Source organism: Pristiophorus japonicus, chromosome 3 (assembly GCF_044704955.1).
Source record: "Pristiophorus japonicus isolate sPriJap1 chromosome 3, sPriJap1.hap1, whole genome shotgun sequence".
NCBI classification, from domain to species: Eukaryota; Metazoa; Chordata; class Chondrichthyes; family Pristiophoridae; genus Pristiophorus; species Pristiophorus japonicus.
In genome coordinates this window covers 283731181-283754297 of record NC_091979.1, presented here as the reverse complement: position 1 = coordinate 283754297, position 23117 = coordinate 283731181, and the positions used below count along the sequence as shown (strand labels likewise).

Genomic DNA, 23117 nt, shown 5'->3' with positions numbered 1-23117 from the left:
GTCTAGCAGTGCACAGGGAACTACTGACTCGCTGGCCTGGGCGTTGTTTGGTTTGGGATCCTGGCTGGTGCCTGTTTCCTCTGGGGGAACTGTGGCGGGTGACCCTACATCTAGGGGTATGGCCTTGGTGGCGATGGGGTCTGGGGACTGCGCCTTAGTACAGTCTGCTCCTTCAGGCTCGTGGCAGTTGGTGCCATCGGTTGCCTGAGAGGTGGAACTGATCAGGGGCAGGGTATCGATACCGGTGCCGTTGCCCTGCTGAGATCGCTTGCTCTGCAGCTCGTGTGTGTTGGCTGTTTGTGGCCACACTCCATGGTGCATGACTCTGGTCCCCCGGACACTCCCAATGGGTATCTGCCCGCTGCATTGGCTGTGTGTAGTTGAAATCCTGCATTTACAACTTTTCCTCACTTATGATGGACACTCTGTGGATCCAATCGATCGCGCGACTTTTCCTCGCTGGTTGCATGTGCACAGTTCAGATCATCAGTCACACATTGTACATGATCAGTTACACATTTTGTCTCTGACTTATAGTTCTTATTACATTGCTTGGGTGTGTGGAACTGTCCCTTTAATTGTAATGGATTGCAGGCCTCCTTTAAGAGAGCCTTGCTTGCTTTACCCCAATCCGCTTCTCCGTTTGGTGCCACGTGTTGCTCCATCAGTGATGCAACTCGTGGTCTGGCCGCGGCCATCTTTGTCTTCAGCATCTCACCTCATGGTTCGGGCGCCATCTTTCCTTCGTCCACGATGTCGACTGCGGTGATCCTCTTCTCCCCGCGTTCTGCCTCCGAAGTTGGGAAGTCGCACCTGGATCCAATTTTGTTCCTCCGGAGTCCTGCCACTGGAGCCAGGAAGGTGCGTTCGGGTTATCTCAGCTGGATCAACTCCACGCAGTCGTGCTGAGTGGTCTGTGTCTCGGGTGCTGTGCTGGTCAGCTCATCGGTGCCGGGTCCACTCTCAGGTGAGGGCTTGCTTTACCTCTGAGTGCAGAGGGCTTCGATCGCTGGAGGGGTGAAGTCTTCCCACTTCCAGTGGATCTTCTCCATCCACCTTCTGCCCAGTAGCGTTGATCCATCACCTGCAACAATCCACAGAGGTAACTTGTGCACCGCACCATCATGGAGTACCTTTACATTCACACTACCAACCACTGGGATAGTTTCATTGGTGTAGGTGCGCAGCTTTGCCTGAACCGGGACCAACTTGGGTCGTTCAGCTTGATTGTCCCATAGCCTCTCAAAGGTTCCTTGATTCCTCACTGACTGGTTCGGCCCCGTATCCACTTCCATGAAGACTGGAACTCCCTCTATCTCGACTTCCACCTTCAGCGGGGAATACTCGGTGGTGCAGGTAAACATGCTATGTACTTCCCCGTGGGACTGGGCTGCCTTTCTGTCTATCGATTCATAATCCACGCTGGATTCATAGCCATCTGCAGACTCTTCATCGACACAGTGAGTCATATTTCTCTTAAACATTCACTGGAGGTGGCCCTTTCTGTTGCAGCCTTTGCATACATAGTTTTAAAGCGCCCTGGTGAGCCCTGTGATTCCCTCTGCAACGCCAGCATGGTGCTACTCGATTAGCCCCCCTCGGCAGACTCTGAGTTGAGGGACTCGGGGGCCTGTTCTCTCTTCCCTGAGAGGGTTCGCGCTCTACAGTCCAGCCTCTAAACAGTGCCACTCTGTGCACAGTACCTGCTGGGTTTGAGTCCTGAGGGTGAGACATCTGCTGAGAGCTGTAGGTCGAGGCCATGAATGACTGGCTCACAGAGATGGCCTTCTGTAGTGTGACTCTGGTATCTGCCGACAGTAGCTTGTGAAGAAGGCCTTCATGGTCAATTCCAATGACAAAAATGTCCCGCAGTGCTTCGTTGAGATGGGTGCCGAACTCGCACAGTGCCGCCAGCCTCCTGAGGTCTGCGGCATACTTCGCCATTTCCTGGCCTTCGGGCCGGCGGTGGGTGTAGAACTGGTGTATGGCTGTGAAGATGCTCCCCTTGGGCTTGAGTTGCTCCTGGATCAGGGTTCCGAGCTCCTTGTACGACTTGGTCGTTGTCTTTGCTGGTGCCAGCAAGTCCCTGATAAGGCCATAGACGTTGGGCCCACAATTGGTTGGTTAGCAAGCAAGTGTGGCGTTTATCAGCCAGTGTGGCTGGGTCATCTCCTGCCAGGTCGTTTGCTGTGAAGAAATGTTCCAACCTCTCCACAAAGGCGTCCCAATCATCACCGGCGAACTGCTGCAACGTACCAAGGGTAGCCATTTCCACGTGAAAGTTCGTAATCTCGTCGCCAATTGTTGTGTCCTTAGATGCTCTAGTAATGACTCCACGAGGCAGTGTGTTATACTTGAACTGTAGTGACCGCAGTCTTTTATTAGTTAACTGCAGAGTGAGGATATCTGGTGGCCTGCCTTTTGTACTAGGCCAGGCACACCTGTACAGGTAACTATAATTCTCCCACTGCTGTGCCCTCTGGTGGCACACCTTGTGATAGTACAAACAGTAGCCATGTAGATACATGTCAGTAGCCTGGCCCATCACTGTCATCAGCTGAGTCCTCTACAGCAAAACTCGTGTGTGACCTCACCCTCCGGCGAGCTGTCACCTGTGCTATCCTGGCACCTTCCCAGGCTGCAGTGCACTTGTGCCCGGTGTCTCACCACGCAGATCCCACTTCTATGCTGTCCTCTAAGATACGCGCCCTGTCAGTATCTGAGTTGCTGTCTGTAAGTGTGAAATCAAGAAGGCAGTGTGTTTTCATCATCACTGTATTCTTGCTCTATTTTTATATCCGAAGCTGGCAATCTCACAGGTAAAATCAGATCTCTAATGGTCTAAGTAGACTGTATATTTTAGCAGTCCCTAATCCATGATGACCCTGAGATGCTCAATGCCCATGGCGCTTGGTCTGCCCTCCAGGCCTCCATAACCAGTGCCTGTGAAGACACACTTGGTCACTCAACCAGAAAACACCAGGACTGGTTTGATAAAAATGATCAGGAGATCCAAGAGCTAATAGATCGTAAGCACAGAGCATTTCTGAGCCTCAAGCAACAACCCAACTCGAGAGCTACAAAGCAACGTTTCAGACGGCTCAAGGCTGAGGTTCAACAAAAAACCCGAGACCTAAACAACAGGTGGTGAATGGAGAAAGCGCAGGTGATACAACAACTAGCCGACAGCCACGACACGCGAGGATTCTTCATTGCAGTCAAGACCACCTACGGTCCAAACTCCCAAGGCCCCACACCACTCCTGGCCAAGAATGGGCAAACATTCATCAAGAACACTGAGGCTGTCAGGGCCCGCTGGAAGGAGCTCTTTGAAGATCTCCTCAATCGAGACTCTGTCTTTGACTCGAGTGTTCTCAACTCCATCCCACAGCATGCAACCCGCCATCACCTCAGCGAAACCCTAACGTTGCAAGAGGTAGGAAAAGCCATAAAACAGCTCAAGAATAACAAGGCTACGGGTGCGGATGGAATTCCTGCCGAGGCACTAAAGTAGAGGCGCTGTTGGCATGGATACATGACCTCATCTCTCTCATTTGGAGGGAGGAGAGCATGCCGGGAGATCTCAGAGATGCAATGATCGTGTCCATTTTTAAAAAGGGGAACAAATCCGACTGCGTCAACTATAGGGGAGTCTCCCTGCTATCAAGGCTGTCGCTAGAGTTCTCTTCAACCGTCTTCTCCCTGTGGCCGAAGGACTCCTCCCGGAGTCTCAGTACGGATTTCGTCCCCTACGGGGAACAACGATCATGATCTTTGTAGCACGACAACTGCAGGAAAAATGCAGGGAGCAGCGCCAGCCCTTATACATGGCCTTTTTCGATCTTACAAAGGCCTTTGACACTGTCGACCGTGAGAGCTCAGGGAGTGTCCTCCTCCGTTTTGGATGCCTCTGAAAGTTTGTTAACATCCTTCGCCTGCTCCACAACGACATGCAGGCCATGATCCTTACCAGCAGATCCATTACAGACCCATTCCACGTCCGGACCGGGGTCAAATAAGGCTGCTTCATCGCTCCAACCCTCTTCTCAATCTTCCTCGCTGCCATGCTCCACCTCACTGTCAACAAGCTCCCCGCTGGAGTGGAACTAAACTACAAAACTATTGGCAAGCTGTTTAACCTACACCGCCTCCAGGCCAGGTCCACGATCACCCAAACCACAGTCGTTGAACTGCAGTACGCGGACGACGCCTGCATCTGCGCACATTCTGAGGCTGATCTCCAGGATATAATCGATGTATTCACCGAAGCATATGAAAGCATGGGCCTCACGCTTAACATCCATAAGACAAAGGTCCTCCACCAGCCTGTCCTCACGGCAGAGCACTGCCCCCCAGTCATCAAGATTCATGGCGCGGCCCTCAACAACGTGGACCACTTCCCATATCTCGGGAACCTCTTGTCAACAAAGGCAGACATTGATGCATCGATTCAACATCGCCTCCATTGCGCCAGTGCAGGCTTCAGCCGCCTGAGGAAAAGAGTGTTCGAAGACCAGGCCCTCAAACCTACCACCAAGTTCATGGTCTACAGGGCTATAGTAATACCCGCCCTCCTGTATGGATCAGAGGCAACGACGATATTCAGAAGACATATCAGGTCGCTGGAGATATATCACCAACGATGTCTCCGCAAGATCCTGCAAATCCCCTGGGAGGACAGACGCAGCAACATCAGTGTCCTCGCCCAGGCTAACATCCCCAGCATTGAAGCACTAACCACACTCGATCAGCTTCGCTGGGCAGGCCACTTAGTTCGCATGCCAGACACGAGACTCCCTAAGCAATTGCTCTATGCGGAGCTCCTTCTTGGCAAACAAGCCAAAGGTGGGCAGTGGAAACGTTACAAGGACACCCTCAAAGCCTCCCTGGTGAAGTGCGACATCACCACTGACACCTGGGAGACCCTGGCCGAAGACCGCCCTAGGTAGAGAAAGTGCATCCGGGAGGGTGTTGAGCTCTTCGAATCTCAACGCTGCGAGCGTGAAGAGGTCAGGTGCAGGCAGTGGAAGGAGCATGTGGTAAATCAGTGCCACCCCCCACTTCCCCCGATGAATATCTATCCCACCTGTGACAGGGTCTGTGGCTCTTGTGTTGGACTGTTCAGCCACCAAATAACTCACTTTAGGAGTGGAAGCAAGTCTTCCTTGATTTCAAGGGACTGCCTATGATGATGAATCCATAATGGGCTAGTAGGATACTTACTAGTGGTGCATCCTATGTAAATGTGACAAAGGTAAACTATCCCTCCTCATCCTTCTTGACCTGTCTGCAACCTTTGTTATGGTTGACCACTCCATCCTCCTCCAACGCCTCTCCACCATCGTCCACCTGGGTGGGACTGCCTATTTCCCTTAGCAGAGGAGTCAATAACAAAGGGCCATTGATTTAAAGTAATTGGTAGGATGTTTAGAGGGGATTTGAGGAGAATTTTTTTCACTCAGAGGGTGGTGGCAGTCTGGAACTCACTGCCTGAAAGGGTGGTAGAGGCAGAAACCCTCACAGTATTTAAAAAGTACTTGGATAGGCACTTGACGTGCCGTAACCTACAAGGTTAGGGACCAAGAGCTAGAAAGTGGGATAGATCTTTGTCGGCCGGCACAGACACGATGGGCCGAATGGCCACCTTCTGTGCTGTAAATTTCTATGATTCTATGAAATATTGAGATGATTGAAGTCACTGTCTTCGGTTCCTGCCACAAATTCCATTCCCTAGCCACTGACTCCATCCCTCTCCCTACCATTTGTCAGAGGCTGAACCAGACTGTTCTTAACCTTGGTGTCATATTGGACCTCAAAGATGAGCTTCCGACCACACATCCGTACCATCACTAGGACCGGCTATTTCCATCTCCAGAACATCACATAATTCCACTCCTCCCTCAGCTCATCTGCTGCTGAAACCATCATTCATGCCTTTGTTACCTCTAGACTTGAGTATTCCAACACACTCCTGTCCGGCCTCCCAGATTCTAACCCCTGTTACCTGGAGGTTATCCAAAATTCTGCTGCCCATGTCCTAACTTGCACCGAGTCCCATTCACCCATCACCCCTGTGCTTGCTGACCTACATTGGCTCCCGGTTAAGTAACGCCTTGATATTGAAATTCTCATCCTTGTTTGCAAATTTCTCCATTGCCTCGCCCCTCCCTTTCTCTGTAATCTCCTCCAGCCCCACAACTCTCCGGAATATCTGCCCTCCTCTGACTCTGGGCTTTTGAACATCCCCGATTTTAATCACTCCACCGTTGATGGCCGTGCCTTCAGCTGCCATTCTCTCCCTAAACCTCTTCACCTTTCTTTCCTCCTTTAAGACGCTCCTTAAAACCTATCTCTTTGACCAAGCTTTTGGTCATTTCCCCTAATATCTGCTTATGTGGCTTGGTGTCAAATTTTGTTTTATCACACTCCTGTGAAGCATCTTGGAACATTTTACTGTATTGAAGGCACTATATAAAGATAGGTTGTTGTTCTAGTAATTAAATGAGCATTACTTATGGCTCTGAAAGCTGAAAATCAGGAAAACTTGGCTCCAGCCTTCCCCCAAGCAGAATAAACAACAGTTGTGCTTTTGGTTGACATCTCTCATTTTGTATACCTGCTTTATTATCTCATTAGCTACTTCATCTGTTGAGTTCTGTTTCTCTTTAAGTTTTAATGTATTTTAGGCTTTTAAGATGTCCCATGATTTTGTAAATATTTTGTCATTGCTAATTAAGTTTAAATAATTTATTCTTTGTTCATGCCTACCAATGCTCTATACGATTCTGTATGAATTGACAGCTTTGTATAATTTATTTGGGTTATTTTGAATTAATCTTCCTTTCTGTCTTTTTGTTTTGATGTTTCATTGGTTCTGTAGTACCATGAGGAGTGGAAGAGATTCTCTGAGGAGATGTGGCACAAATCTTCTGATGAACAGAAAAGAGCCAATTTTCAGAGTTTGTTACTGACAGGGGACCTTACCCACACGCTGTACAGATCAGCAAATTGCAAGTGTGCTACCCATAATTTTTCAACTATTCATTTTAATAGTGGAAGATTGTGATTTCCCAATACATGCAGCCAGTAGACAAGGCTAGTAGCAGAACCTTTGAGATTTACCCCTAAAGACTCAAATTATTTCTAATTCTTTTTGACATTAGTTATGAATTCCTTTTCTACTTCATTAATCTGATGGTCTCATGTGGAAATTTTTAAGATGACCTCAGTTTGAGCAATCTGTCTGTGGTTTGTAAGATAAATTGTGTGTATGTAAGGTTAAGGAGAAAATAATTTTTGATCCAGTCATTAGTGACACAGTTTTTCTTCAACATAAAACAAAATATCTTGGCCTTTATTGCAAAAGGGATGGAGCATAAAAGCAGGGAAGTCTTGCTCCACTTATATAGGGCACTGGTGAGGCCACACCTGGAATACTGAGTACAGTTTTAGTTCCCATATTTAAGAAAGGATATACTGCTTTAGAGGCAGTTCAGAGAAGATTCACTAGGTTGATTCCAGAGATGAGGCGGTTGACTTATGAGGAAAGGTTGAGTAGGTTGGGTCTCTACTCATTGGAATTCAGAAGAATAAGAGGTGATCTTATCGAAACATATAAGATTATGAGGGGGCTTGACAAGGTGGATGCAGAGAGGATGTTTCCACTGATAGGGAAGACTAGAACTAGAGGGCATGATCTTAGAATAAGGGGCCACTCATTTAAAACTGAGACGAGGAGGAATTTCTTCTCTCAGAGGGTTGTAAATCTGAAAAATTCATTGCCTCGGAGAGCTATGGAAGCTGGGACACTGAATACATTTAAGACAGAGATAGACAGTTTCTTAACAGATAAGGGAATGAGGGGTTATGGGCAGCAGGCAGTGAGTGGACCTGAGTCCATGATCAGATCAGCCATGATCGTATTAAATGGTGGAGCAGGCTCGAGGGCTGGCTGTATGGCCTATTCCTGCTCCTATTTCTTATGTTCTTATTAAAATATAGCCCAACTTTAAAGAAAGACTTGCATTTACATAGCGCCTATCACGACCACCGTATGTCTCAAAGCACTTTACAGCCAATGAAGTACTTTTTGTCGTGTAGTCACTGTTGTAATGTAGGAAACGCAGCAAACAATTTGCAGACAGCAAGTTCCCACAAACAGCAATGTGATAATGACCAGACAATCTGTTTTTGTTATGTTGATTGGGAGATAAATATTGGCCAGAACACCAGGGACAACTTCCCTGCTCTTCTTCGAAATAGTGTCGTGGGATCTTTTACGTCCACCTGAGAGAGCAGACGGGGCCTTGGTTTAACGTCTCTCCAAAAGATGGCACCTCCGACAGTGCAGCACCCCCTCAGCATTGCATTGGAGTATCAGCCTAGATTATGTGCTCAGGTCAGCTTTCTATTTCAACATTTAGGGGTCGAGTTTCCATTTGCTTGGTCAGTAATATCTGCGGTATTTGGGTAGAATCGGCTGAAACTGTGCAATAGATCGGGGAATTCTAAAGCTAAGTGAGTTATGCCCAGAACCACTTACCTTTGTGTTTTCCGCGATTTTTTCCGCGGTTCAAGATTTAATTCCTGGATCAGGAGCCACCCACAAAACTGGCCATGCCCCCATATCGAAATGAAGAGACTCCCCAATTGCTCTGGTTCACGCAAGTGCACAGGCACGACTAGGCATGTTTTAAAAGCTTTTCATATCAAAAAATATTTAATTTACCAAGAAACTGATTAGTTTACACTAATGACATTTCCCAATTGTGTCCAAAGCGGAAATTCTATTCCTTAGTCTTTCAATGGCAGTTAATTGATAAAAAACAGTGCATTACATGTTGGACCTCTCTTGGACCGGTTGGACCGGAGCCGGAACAGAGAATTTTTCGAAACATGGGAAGTCATGCCAAGCCTGAGCTTACTGGTACCTGTAGACAGCGCCCCCACCCCCTCCCCCCCCAGCTCCCGAACGTCTCCATCACGCTCCGACTCAGGCTGCGAAACTCGGGCCTCGATCTCTCTCTCCATGTCGAAATCTCCCAGCCACCTTTGTTAATTAACACGCTGGTTTGGTGCTCTTTTTTTTTATAAACCCTCCTCTCCCTCAGGTCCAGCTTCGGCGCCTCAGTCAGCCACCTGCCCTTCCCTTTCCTTGCCCAGCTACCTCGCTGAAGCGCGGGAAACCGGGACGCCATGCACGCACAGTGGCAGTTGTGCACTGATCAATGAGAGCCCAGAAGTGTGGGAAACCAATGCTTATGTCGGACCATGGATGTTTCTGGACCAGAGAATACCGGACCAGAGAGATCCAACCTGTACTACTTTAAAATTAGTTCGCAACAATGTCTATGGAAAGCCACAAACTTCATATACCATTCCAATTGGTCCTGTGTATAAAATAGTTTTGATCAAGGAAAAATGCAATGAATTAAGCCACTACTTTAAATCTACACTTCAAGCAACCAACTTGTTTTGTATTGGTAAGATCTGTTACTTTTCCCCACCAATGCACTCTACAGATGTATTTATTAAACAATATTCATTATATTTTGTTATACTGTATAAGAAATAGAACTTCACAACTAACCTTAGACTCATCTTTCGCAGATTAATTGAATGTTTCACTCTAAAGGAAGGCAACAAGTTGCTTACTTCTTGTTCCATAAATATGAACAAATATGAATGATAAAATGATCTTTGTATGTCACAACATCATCATCATGTACTTGGGTCACCAGAAACCAACCGGTGATAAAATTCAACTTTGGCTGGGGCACAAAACAGGCAGTAGCAGATCCAAGTCAAGAAAAAAAATCGGGTGGAGTATATAACAGGTGCCCAATCTGCTACTGCCCATTTTGCACACCTGCCAACATTGAATTTTACCCCCACCATCTTTTCTAGTGTATCTGGTCCCATCTTACTTCAGATCAGTTGAAAGCCCCCTACAATGTACATAGCCCGTGTGCTATTCTTCACATCATTCAAAGTGATTACATCAACTGAACTTTTATTCTTCAACTCTACAAATTAATCTCAATCCATATGGCAATTTCTATCCGACTTCCCAGATTACAAGTCATATTTGCCCAGACACTCTTTCCTCTTATCCCTTAGCTCAAAAGGACACAAAATATCAGGTACAAGTAATGCTTGTAAGAGACATTCAGACTTCAAACATACATTTGGTCAAAGTAGTAATATTAATCATATTCAATACCAGCATCCCACATTAACTCAGATACTTGAAGTATCTTCTGATAAGTTGAAGAACTTCTCCAAAGAATATAGGGTAGATTTTAGTCTTTACAGCCTGGCCATTAAATATTACCTGGGTGAAAGGTAGAGCTAAAAATCTGATGGGAAGAGTCTAAAGGCCTATTACCAAACTTGCCCGAGTTTTCTTCCATTAAGTTAAATAGAAATAAATTCAACCAGATACAGTCCCCATCTTGCAATCCTCGCAGCCAAATTTACATCCCGGTGCTCCGCAAAGGCAATGCTTAATGCTTACGCAGGAAAGACCAAAATCAATCTTGTAGTTTCTCTGCTTATAGTCCTCACACTTTTGCTAATGGTACTCAATTTAGATCAAGCAATAACTAAATGCTCTCCTAAACATAGCATACTCCTGGAACAATCCTGTTTCTCGTTGTGCTTCCACTGTAAACACACCCCATAAAAATCTTAGTACTTAATAACCTGTTAACACAATTTACACAATTAGGCATATAAAATAGATAATAAAAACGTAATTAGATTACATGTATTACAGTGCATTATTCAGTTATGCATGTATTTTAATTGGTACAATATTTTATAAATGATGATGAACAGAATAATTTACCTTCTAACCTTCTATATCACTCAGCATATGTTTGTGGTGTGGTTAAATGAGCTCTTACGGTGAATACGGACATGAACCAGGTGTGTATTAAAATCATAAATATTCCTTACAATTTGCATTAATAACTGAGGTAACCTTTACATAATTGCCTTGTGTGCTTAAGGTTACAATAGCTAGCTTTTACATCAAACCGCCACTTTACGCTTTTAACAGGCCAAAGATAACAAGAGCTTGTAAAATGCAAAACAGTAGATTTTCCTCCTTTAGCACTTGGGCAATGCCCAATTTCTGGTCCATTTAAATTAATAGGCGGAAAATCAGGCAAGCTTGGGTAGGCAATCCTCCATGCCAGATTTATCACTGTGCACCAACTCGGCATTTCCTTCTGTCCAAAGCACTACAAAGCACTACCCAATTACCTGTCCATTACTGCAAGAAATAAAATAACAGGTGCACAAGCCTGTGAAACAATTCTTAAATTGTGAACAAAATGAAATACAATACCGATAACCAAAGTATAATGTACACATTCAGGCTGAACACAATACTTAACAAGATCATTGCCACACTCAGCACAGTGGAATTCAGACCATTACTGTACTCAAGTCATTTTGATTTGCTATACAGCTTATTTTCCAAAATATTTGATAGGTGAATAAATTATTTTTGTTGTTATGATCATCAATTCTAAAATATAAAGATAATTAAACTATCTTGATTGTGTATAATAATTATTTGAAATTGTAAATTTTGAAATATGTGAATACACAAGATTAGTTTTCACTGTCACAGGCCTGGAATACTTAGTTGTATGTCTTTCTGTTTAACATTACTGCTCATGGTAATAATGCTCCTTGTACATAAGCTGAAGGATCACTTACCATTATTAAGATCCCTTGCATCAAATTGAGCAATACTTCTGATGTCACAAATTGCAGGTTGACCACACTTTCGTTTACCCAAACCTCTCTGGAGACAATAAATCTGCTTGAGCAAATGAGCACTTGGGTAACTGGAGGATGTTGCTAAATTAAATGGAAGAAAATATGAAGGTTGGATGAATGAAGGCATTTAAGAACATAAAGTAACATTGTTATAGATATGCAGAGAGAACTCCTTTGTCAACCATTTTTTGAAATAAGAAGTCCCAGCCAATACCTGTAAATGTTTGAATATTTGAATTCTATGACCTGTACAATTACGATGAAAATTAAAGGAGGGAGTGGGTTAAACAGTAAGCTTTCAAGTCCAACAAAACTGATGGGATGAAAAGCTCCTACGTGATTTGGCTGTATCAATACAGTTCCTGGCTGGCACAAACCCAAAGTACAAAGCAGTCTCTGTTAAACTAATGCAGAAAACCCACAGGATGGCTAGTGCATTTATATAGCGCCTTTCACGACCATCGGACGTCCCAAAGTGCGGAAAATAAACTAAATGTCACATAGGTGCAGCAGTGAATGGGCCTGAGATGTATGATTGAGGCAGAAAAGAGAGCTTTACTCTGCATCTGACCATACAATATTTTACTTGTTTGAGAAGGATACTGGGAGGAGAAATTGGCCCTCAATACATCCATTTTTTTGGGCAAATCAATAACATTGAGGGGACGAATTTCAGATCGCGATCTCTCATACCCAATTTCCATCAAAAGAGTGCTGACTGCCAAATTGGAAGCTGCGACTCCTAAGTATCCAGGGTGGCACCTTGAATATGCAAATCAAGGTCTCAACACATGTTTTAGGACCCCACTCAAAATTAGTCATCAACTGGGTAAATCATGCCCACGCACACTCCACTCAGTTTTTCAGTGTCTACAGCAGCCTAACCAGTGGTTCCTTAAAGTGACTGATGGAGACCACCAACCAAAAGGTAAGTAACGTTTCATATGTATATATACACACATATACACAACACACACACGCTTATATAAAAAGACACATGTAACAGTGAGTCAGGATTATATTGTTTTATAATAGGTGTATTTATGTCATTGTTACAAGTGTAGGGTCTTGCCTTAGATATTCTCTGAAGTGCAATGGGGTAAGTGATCTCAGCGTTTTACATCTTGAGGATTAACTGATACTACCCAATATTTAACTATAGATAGCATAACCCAGGAGTTTAACAATATTACCCACCCCCTTGTGATTTGAACCAAATGTCTTTGCACGTGCCCTTCCAATCTTTTCAAAGGTGAACGGAGCTAACACCCGGGGAGATGAGGCCAGATACTAAACTTTAAGCTGCTTTTATTTCACAGCAAGTAAACAAATAGAGCAACAGTTATGTTTGCCTCACTACAACTTGAAAAAAAACTACAAGTGGTTTTAAGGTGCAACGGATAAATAAAAAGAATGAAAACTGTAGCGTATGTAGGCACCTTTAGTAATGACTCCACGAGGCAGGGTATGATACTTAAATTGTGTAGACCTGTAGTCCTTTATGTGCAGCTCTTGAGTGAGGACAACAAGCTGTGAGTTCCTTTTTATACTGGGTTACCTGCAGTGTGCAGGTAACCCTTAGGTCTCTAGCAGCAGCACTCTCTGGTGTACAGGTAAGGCGTGTACAGTATAAGGGTACATTCAGTGTGTTGCATAACAGTGTTACAGACATCACACCGTAAACAGGCATGCATACACAACAACACTCCCCCCCTAAGCATTTTTCATATCCTTATTGTCATGCCAGAGGGGGTGATCAGTGGTGGGCTATGGGAGGTTGTGGTGAGGGTTGTGTGATTGCCAGGTGTGACCCCTGTGCTTGAGGCTGGTGTACGTTTCCCCTCCCTCACACACAAACCATGTGGGTGTCACTGTTGTGGGATCCCTCAGGGTAGCCACGGCAGCAGTGGGTGGTGTGTATACACTGTAGTTGTGGGCAGGGCCACAAGGCTGGATGGGCTCCTTTTCTATCGTTGTAGTGGGGTGGTGGGCAGCGACACAAGTCTGGTTGGGCTCCTTGTCCACCAATTGGGATGAGGGTCAGGTCATCCCAGGGTTTGCCAGGGAAGCTGGAGGGTATTGGCCTCATGCTCCTGGTGTTGGCCTTGGTGGCCAGGGGTTGTAGGGCTGGTCTGGTGCAGGTTGCCATTGGTGGTGGCTGGGCTGCCCATTGACCACTGTCCCTGTAGTGGGTCTGCTCTCACTGGCTGTATGTGTGTCCTGCAAGGGGCATCACATTCGTTCCAAAGGTCCAGGCTACATAGTCACAGGGGGATTTCATTGGCATCGGCATGGTCCCTGTAGGGCCCAATGTCCTTTGGCAGTGTTCTACCGGTATACATGACACCTTGGCTCTGACCACACATAGTCGAGTCTGCATTATATATTCTAGCATTTGCATCACTTTTGGGTGTCCTGGTTTCAACAGACATGGTTACATTAGGCATTTCAAATTCTCTATCATAATTGTTAAGCATAATAAACTTGTTCTTAACCTTACTGACACCTGCATTCATCTCATTAGTCACATTAATTAAACCAGCATCACAATTCATGGTTACATTGCATATATTTTCATACTTGCACCCTTTAATTGCATCTTTAGCTTTAAAGTCCGTGTACTCAAACAGTTGAAACTTCCCCTTTAAATTTTTTTGGTTACCGGTCTCCTTTAAGGGAGCCTTCAAATCCGATTGGCCGCTCGGTGTCACGTGATGCTCCTCCAATGCTCCTCGTGGCATGGTCGTGGCCATTTTGAATTCAAGTTTTTCTCCTCGTGGTGCTGGTTTTGCAGCCATTTCCTGGCTTTCCTGCAGGTGGGCTGTGGTGGTCTTTTCTTCCACAGGGTCACTTCGCCTGATGTGGACCCGGTTCATCCAATTCCTGCCCAGCAGCGTGGGACCTTCGCCGGCTACAATCCACAGGGGGAGTTTGTTCAACACGCCGCCCTGGGAGACCTGGACGTCGACGCTGCCAACGATTTGGATTTTACCTTTGGTATAGGTGAGCAGCTTCGCCTGGACAGGAGACAGTTTTGATCGATTGGCAGGATTTATCCAAATTTTTTCAAAGGTCGCTTGGCTCATCGCAGACTGGCTCGCCCCTGTGTCGCTCTCCATAGAAACTGGGACCCCGTCGACGTCTACTTTCATCGTCCACGGAGAACTTTCGGTGGAGCAGGTATGAGTTCCTTACTCTTCTTCTAGGGGTTGAGCAATTTCACCTTCATCTGTGTCGGAGCCCCGGTGATCAGCCAACTGATCAGAAACGCGGTGAGTAAAGCTTTTTCTGCACAACCTTTGAAGGTGCCTTTTCTCTTTGCATGCATAGTCTTGTAGCGGCACTGGTGGGCCCTGTGGTTTCCTCCACAGCGCCAGCACAGGGCTAGCCAGTTTGCCCCATTTGACGGAATCAAGGTTGCGGGACTCGAGGCAGCTCTTCTGCCCTTAGAAGTATCAATGCGGTGCACTGCTCTCGTCAGTTTAGAGTCCCTTAGTGCTTCATTTAGGTGGTCGCCAAAGTCGCACGGTGCAGCCAGTCTCCTTAAGTGTTCCAATCTTTTTACAAAAGCGTCCTGATCTTCCCCATCGGTAAATTGCTGAAAGATGCTGAGATTCGACATGCTGAGAGTGTGGTTCGTGACTTCATATTCCTGTTGCCAGTTGTAGTGTATGTAGGCACCTTTAGTAATGACTCCATGAGGCAGGGTATGATACTTAAACTGTGTAGATCTGTAGTCCTTTATTTGCAGCTCCTGAGTGAGGACAACAAGCTGTGAGTTCCTTTTTATACTGGGTTACCTGCAGTGTGCTGGTAACCCTTAGGTCTCCAGCAGCAGCACCCTCTGGTGTACAGGTAAGGTGTGTATAGTGTAAGGGTACATTCAGTGTGGCATAGCAGTATTACAGACATCACACAGTAAACAGGCATGCATACACAACAATTAAAACAACATCATCAGGGCACTGATCTGCATCTTTATAAAACACCCTGCCAGCTTACCTGGTCACCTGGTCAAAAAAGCAGCTTAACATCGGGACATGACAAGAAGGCAGCGGGAAGCAGTGGGATTGGAGGGGGTAAATCGCTGCTCTCATATTAACTGCCACCAAAGCGAGCTTTGGCTAAAATCGTGGCTGAAGTGTCGGCTTGTAACAGGATACACCCTAGGATCCTGAAGAGCTGATGGAGTATATTGCAGAGGCCTGACAAATCATGTTTCAGGGCTCTGAGTGTGAAATGAGCCGGAAAACTGGAGGATGTCCAATGTAGTACACATTTTTAAAAAGGGTGAGGGAACTAATCCTGGTAATTACATGCCACTTAGCTCAACATCTGTGGCAGGGAATATTTTAGAGTGCTTAATTAAGGATAAAATTACCACATATCTAAATAAAGAGAAAATAGTTACACATACCCAGCATGGATTTCAAAAGAAACAATCTCGCTTAACAAACTTCACAGAATTCTTTGGGGAGGTAACAGACATGGTATATAGGGAACTGAAGTGGATGTAGTATACAAAAACTTTAGGAAAGTCTTTGACAAGGTACTACATGGATATTACTGGAGAAGATTAAGGGTGTAAAATTAGGGAGAGATTAGAAAACTCGCTTAAATATTGTCTAGAAGGGAGAAAGCAGAGGGCAGGCAGTTTTTCAGTCATTCGAAGTGGTTTGTAGTGCTAGACCTCAGGATTCAGTTCTGGGGAGAACACTTTTGTTCACTGTGCATTTCAACGACTTGGATATAGGCCTAGAGGGAGTGGTGTTAAAATTTGCAGATGATAACAAAAGAGAAGTTAATCCTTCAGGAGACCAAAGAAAACTGCAAAGGGATATTGATATGAAAGAAGAGGCCAAAAATGACAGTTGGAATTCAATGCAAGTGTGAGGTAAAGCATCAAAAAAAAATAACAGCAGTAATTGAATCAAAGCAGGCTCAGTGCTGTGGGAGAGCAGACAAACTTGGGTATACTGGTTCACAAAACATAGGAGCTAAAATTGCCCCTTTCCTCAAGGCCTGTTACCACCGCAAATTAGCGGCCACGCTGCAGAGTGGAGCGGCCGCCGCCTTTTGGTGAAATGGCCGCTAATAGCCCAACAGCCCTCCCGAGTTTTCCCAGTGGTGCCCCGATCCGCTCCTCTGCTGCCGATCAGTGTTAAGCACATCGTCACCGTGTGCACCACCGATCTAACCCCCCAACGGCGACATTCCACTCGGAAAATTTTCGGTCCGCCTGGCGGTGCCAAAACAAGCTTTCCCTGGTGGTCCAGCTGTGGCCTTTTGCTGCGGAGCTGTGGCTTCCCTTAAAGAGGAGGACGCGCTGCCGCTGCCGCTATTTTTATTTGTCGGCCGACTGCCAGGTCAGCCCTACAATATGCCCCTCTCGGGTGCCAGGCAACTGGCCCGACTGAAACCCTCCCAGTGAACCGAAGTTTAAAAAGCGCAGAGGCTCTCCCCTTTAAGTGAAGGGGAGAGCCGTGGTGACGCGACATCGCGATGACATCATCGCAACGGTGAATATTCACCTCTCCCAACCTCCGCCCCTCAGTTGTTTTCACCGCTGCGTTTTTGCCCCTCAGGTGTAATCACCCCCCCCCCCCATTATGACCGACTTCCAGATGAAAACATAAAAGAAAGACAGCGGAATTTCATGAAAGTGTCGACCTGAACCGCAGCTGCAGTAAAAGAACATCGAGACGGTGTGGGGGGCCATTTGTACCCCATAAACTTTAGGTTTATAAGACTGTAGAGAAAGCTAATAGAATTCTAGGTTTTATCGGAAGAGATATAGAATATAAAAGCTAGAATATAAAAGCTAAGAGGTAATGATGATCCTATATAAAGCTTTACTAAGTCCTCAATTAAAGTACACTATAGAGTACAAGATAGATTCAATGGGATGCTGCTTGGTATAAGGAAATATAAATGGTTGGGGCAAATGGGCTGTTTATGTATTGTAACAACTATGTTTTTGCATGTATATTTCTATGCTTTTGCAAAATACACAAAATTAACCAGCATGCTATGCTTCCCCACATCAGTGCGCCTTTTTGCTCCACTTAAACAAAATATCTCCTATATGCTCTGCTATATATTCCACCTGAGCCTGATTCAAGCTTTTCCTCATATTTTATGTTTAACTACCACTTTCGGTGTTTTCATCACCCTGTGTTCACAGCCTGAGGAGGAAGTCCGCCAAATCCTAAATCTGTAAACCAGTGCCGGAAGATGTTCAATTGTTCAATGACCTGACCATAGTTGACAAGGTAATAGCATGGCCACTCATTTTTCTTACTTGAGCACCCTGGGCAACAATACACTGTTCATCCTCCATAAATAATAACTGAGCAACTGACCCTTCACATTACACTCTGGTTATGTTTTGCACTGAGGATCTTACGCTTTGTGTTGCCATGTATCAGCTGTTGCTTTCAATATAGAAGCTTATAACACCTTCCTCCACTTCAACAGGGTGAAACTACCAGAGGCTAGAAGCTCCACTTTTTTTGTATACTTAACGCTCATGTTACTGCTGAAATGATGTATAACGTCCATATATCGCCCATTTTGGCACAAAATGGAAATTGCCGAGCATTTTTCGGAATTTATTGCCAAGCGTTACTTTCCCCATGTGCTTAACGCCGGGAAAAAATATTACTGCCCGCACACTTTTTTTGGGCAGAATCAGCAGAATGGGCGAATTTAACGCTCATAATATCGCCCAGTGTTACTTTGCTCACGGATTTAACGCTGAGATTCAGTATCAACACCCGCCCACTTTTTTTTGTCGTAAAGAGCATATTTACCGAAACTAGCGGCCATGAGATCGCCCAGCATCAGTTTCACCACCTCGCACACATATCGCCCACAATATTGCTTGATCAAAAAAATGCCCGGAAAAAGTGAAACTAACCGGATCTAATCACAGCGTTATGGACGCCATGTTGTAGATCACATGTCGCGTCCTTTAAAAGGCTGCTGTGCTTTAACCTCGGCGGAGTTCGGATGTACTCTGCAGGTCGTTGGAGTTGATGTGAACATCTGTAAAAACATCTTGACCATACTGTGACTGATTGGAATTGAAGAGATGTCTTCGTCGGGGCATTCCTTGTTTGTGACCAATCGGTGGAAAACAGAGAGCTACTACAATGGGGCCTGTCCTTTCTCACCTTCTCTTGGTGACCAATTACATGCAGCAGACTCCACTGCATTATGTGCCCAATGTAAGATGTGACAGACTGATGAGGAGGACCAGACGTTACACGCCCCGCAAGTACAAGAAGAAGCATTCTTACTTCGACTTGCCTGACACCACCTGCCTTCAAAGACTGTGCTTCCACAAAGAGGTTATCACTGAGGTATGCCAGCTGATAAGGGCAGATCTGAAGCCTGCCAGCACCATCAGAACTGCACTGTTCTACACCTCGGGTTCTTTTCAGGCCACTGCTGGAGACATTTGCTGACTTTATCAGCATGCCACACACTGCTGCATTAGACAGGTCACTGAAGCCCTGTACGCACGCAGGAGGGACTTGATCAGCTTCCCTATGACCAGGGAGGCACAGAGTGAGAAGGCTCGAGGATTCTTCAGAATTGCAAACTTCCCCAAGGTGCAGGGAGCAATAGACAGGATGCTGAGGTTTTCAGGAACCGCAAGGGATTCCACTTCCTGAATGTCCAATGGTTGTCAATCACCAGCAAATTATACTGGTAGTGAATGCTCAATTTCCAGGCAGCGTCCATGATGCTCACATCCTGTGTTAGAGCACTGTATCTGACTTGTTTAATAATCAGCCACACTGTCAATGCTGGATGCTTGGTGATAAAGGATATGGCCTCGCCACCTGGCTGATGACCCCCCCAGCGTGACACCCAAAGCAAAGCCGAGAGGTGATACAACGAGAGCCACAGAGCAACTTGCAATATCGTGGAAAAAACCATTGGAATGCTGAAGCAGTGCTTTAGATGCCTGGACCACTCAGGAGGCGAGCTCCAATATCACCCTGAGCAGGTAGCTAAATTTGTGGTGGTGTGCTCCATGCTGCACAACTTGGCTATCAGGAGGGACAAGAATTGCCTGATGTGTCTGACAGTCCATCTCACCAGAGAGAGGAAGAGGAAGACGAGGAGGCGGACGCTGACATCGGCCCAGACAATCAGGCTGACACTGAAGCCATGCCCCCGACCCCTGGAGACCGCATGAAAGGACCCGTGGTGGAATGATAGCTGCAAGAGACTTACGTCAGGAGCTCATCAATGATCGATTTGCCTGAAAGAATGTTGGTGGTATTTACAATGCTGACACACTGCTGGGTGTGCAGATCATACATCAATGGTGGGCATCACCTTGGTGACAGTTAAAGTTTAAGTTGATTGAAGTTAAGTGTAATTATACATTTTGGTGTTAAGGAATCACCAGCGTGTAATGGTGCAGCTATCTCAGCCAATGTGCTACAAGGTTTTGTTAAATAAAAAACATTTAAACCGAACTTTAGTCTGCAATCATCAGTATTTCTGTACAAACCAACCCGTTTCCCCAGCCTGCCCACCCGTCCCCCACCGCTTCTCCTCCCCACCTCTACCCCTTCCCCTCCTGACTTCAAGCCGCCTGGCCGAGGAGGTCCTCAGGCGATGCTTCATTGGGGGTGGGGGGGGGAGGGGGTGACGGCCGAAGCGCTGCTTGGACAGATACGGGAGAGGACGGTCCCGAGGTGGGAACGTGCTCCGAGCCAGAAGCAAGATGTTGTTGCTGGTTCTCATGTGTGGTTGGCAATGTGGGTGCGGCGCCTTGGGGTGCAGTGCTACGCTCCGGGACCACTGGGAGCCCTCTGCCACCAGTGTTCCTGGCTACCAGCTCCAGGGCCTCCTCCATCCCTTCCATGTTATATCTTATTTGATAAAAACTTGGTGGCAACTATGTTCTTGGTGCTTAGTAGGCTTTTTGCTACTGGTGAATCTCCGTCGTTCCTCCCACAACAGCCAAACAAGCACACACCACAGCCACAGACGCTTTCAGTCCCTCTGAGCTCCCTCTCTCTGTCTCCTCTTCTGCGCATGTCATGATGACCCTTGACCTTCTAAAGCGTAGGAATCGAGCGTTGCTATGCCGTTGCTTAGGACGGCCACACTTTACGGCAGAAGGTCAAAAAAATTTAATGCTACCGCCCATTTGATATCGCTCGCGGTAACGCCCATTTTCAAAAATAGAAACTAGGTATTTTGAGAAGGGGCGAGAAGCCGGCGATCTGAAAACCCTTTTTTAACGCCCATGTCGGAAATAACGCCCATTTTTGGCCAATAAGCACAAAAGTGGAGGTTCTAAACCCAGATCACTTACAACATTGGTCCGATGCCATCTGGGAGCCATCACAAAATTGTTAACCTTCATATAGTTCAGTAAATCTTGCTGTGAAAGAAACTTGCAGACAATGTTTGTGAGAGGCAGGGAAAAAGAGGGGACATCAGACTTTAAAGACCTCAGCCCCTACAATGATCAGACAATGGAGTTGCGAGGAGGGCATTCTGCTCTAGCCATGGGGGATGACAAAATCAGTGGGACAGTACAACTGCCAGGGTAGTGGGTGCACACCTACATCATCACTGCGGCATTCCCAGGAAAACACCTCACAGGCACAAGCTTCCACCCTACCCTTCCTGTATCCCCAATCCTAAGGCAGTAATTCTCACCCATTCTTAGCCTGTGCCCCCCTCTCCTGCAGCTCCATTAGTGGAACAGGAATGGGTGAGAAAAGAGACGGAGGATGATGAGGATGAAGAGGAGAAGGAGCATGAGGAGGAGGAGGATGATCACGAGGAGGATAAGAATTAGGAGGAGGAAGATGAGGAGGAGAAAGAAGATGAGGAGGAGAAAGAAGATGAGGAGGAGGAGGATGATCACGAGGAGGATAAGAATTAGGAGGAGGAAGATGAGGAGGAGAAAGAAGATGAGGAGGAGAAAGAAGATGAGGAGGCGAAAGAAGATGAGGAGGAGAAAGAGGAGTATGAAGGATTATCATCAGGGGTGGGACGCTCACCACTAATCAAACCCGCCCGTCAACCCGCCTGCTTGTCTCAGTGAGGATTCTTCAATCTGGTTGAAGAGACATGCTGTTGCTTTCCTTATTCACACAGGTCCCAGGTTCCCTGCGAGGCGCCGCACTGTATCAGACGCCCCATGACTGTAAACTGCCGATCAAAAGCCCACAAAAAGTCTGTGGGCAGCTGTAGACATAACGAAAGAAGAGCAGCATTCGTTCAACACTGACCGCAAAATCCGGGGCAATGCTAATGAGAGTGAGGATCTGGTCAAATTCACCCATGAGTACTTTGACCAAGATCCTGCCTTTTGTTTCTCTGCCGTAACCTCCTTGAGTTCACTCCATGTCACTTGCCTTTTCACTCCCACACCCTACTTCAGATATTTTCAACCGAGGAATTAAAGAGAGTTATTGAGGATGTGGCATTGGGTGATTCACCAAGCATGATTGGGCCAGAGGAATGGGGAGTGGGTGAGGATCTGTAAGAATAAAAGTGTTCCATAATAAAATTGATTCTGCGTATGTATAAATGTTGAAAGTGTAGACTATATAAAAAGACAGTTTTGAAAGATTCAAAATGGAAGCTCACAGACCTCCAGCATGGTGTTTGTGTATTGTGTTAATTGGAAAGCCATTAACCTAATCAAGGAATGCCTTCAGACAGACACATGGGTGAGGAGAGCCAATAAGGAACTGCCCTGGGACCAAGATCCAATCCTGGGGCTTTCTGAGGAACAATGGCTTTGAAAGGTATAAGAAATCAAGCCAAAGGTTTTTCTCTCTCTTCTCCTTCTCTCCTGTGCTCAGCCAGCCAGCCAGAAGAAACTGACGTATACCTTTTTATAAATCATTATTGTAACATTGTATCTGTTGTATCCGGAGGGTAACTGACGACTGCTGATAAATGTGTATGTGTGATTAATAAACTGTTCCGAATTGTTTTAAAATGATTAGTCTCACTGTCAATTTAATGCCAGAGATTTAGAAATCTTACAAATTGATGGAGAATGCGGGCGTCTGGCAAGACAGCTTTTTGATGATTCTTTTGAACAATTGGAAATTTTGGGAGTTCCGATTCTAACTGATGTTGCGAAGCATAACTTCGAAACGATTAAATGGATCGGGAGAAGTTGCGTCTTAAGGAGCAGTCATCTCGATAGTTGTAACTGTTTAAATGGGGACCCACCAGTAGTTATATTCAATAGACTCAGGATGAAGGGATCGGTCATGAACAGAAAGCCAATAATAAAAAGAAATGTTGAGCTAGTTTATCAGGAGAAG

At 45.9% G+C, this 23117-nt stretch overlaps 1 protein-coding gene across 1 annotated transcript in view; it reads right to left on the bottom strand.

The window, feature by feature from the left end:
* tcerg1l (transcription elongation regulator 1 like) overlaps positions 1-23117 on the bottom strand; it is a 947310-nt gene that overhangs the window by 753564 nt on the left and 170629 nt on the right. The window contains exon 5 of the mRNA XM_070876773.1: positions 11731-11874. Within this exon, the coding sequence (XP_070732874.1) occupies positions 11731-11874 (144 nt within the window). The remainder of the gene's footprint in view (positions 1-11730; positions 11875-23117) is intronic.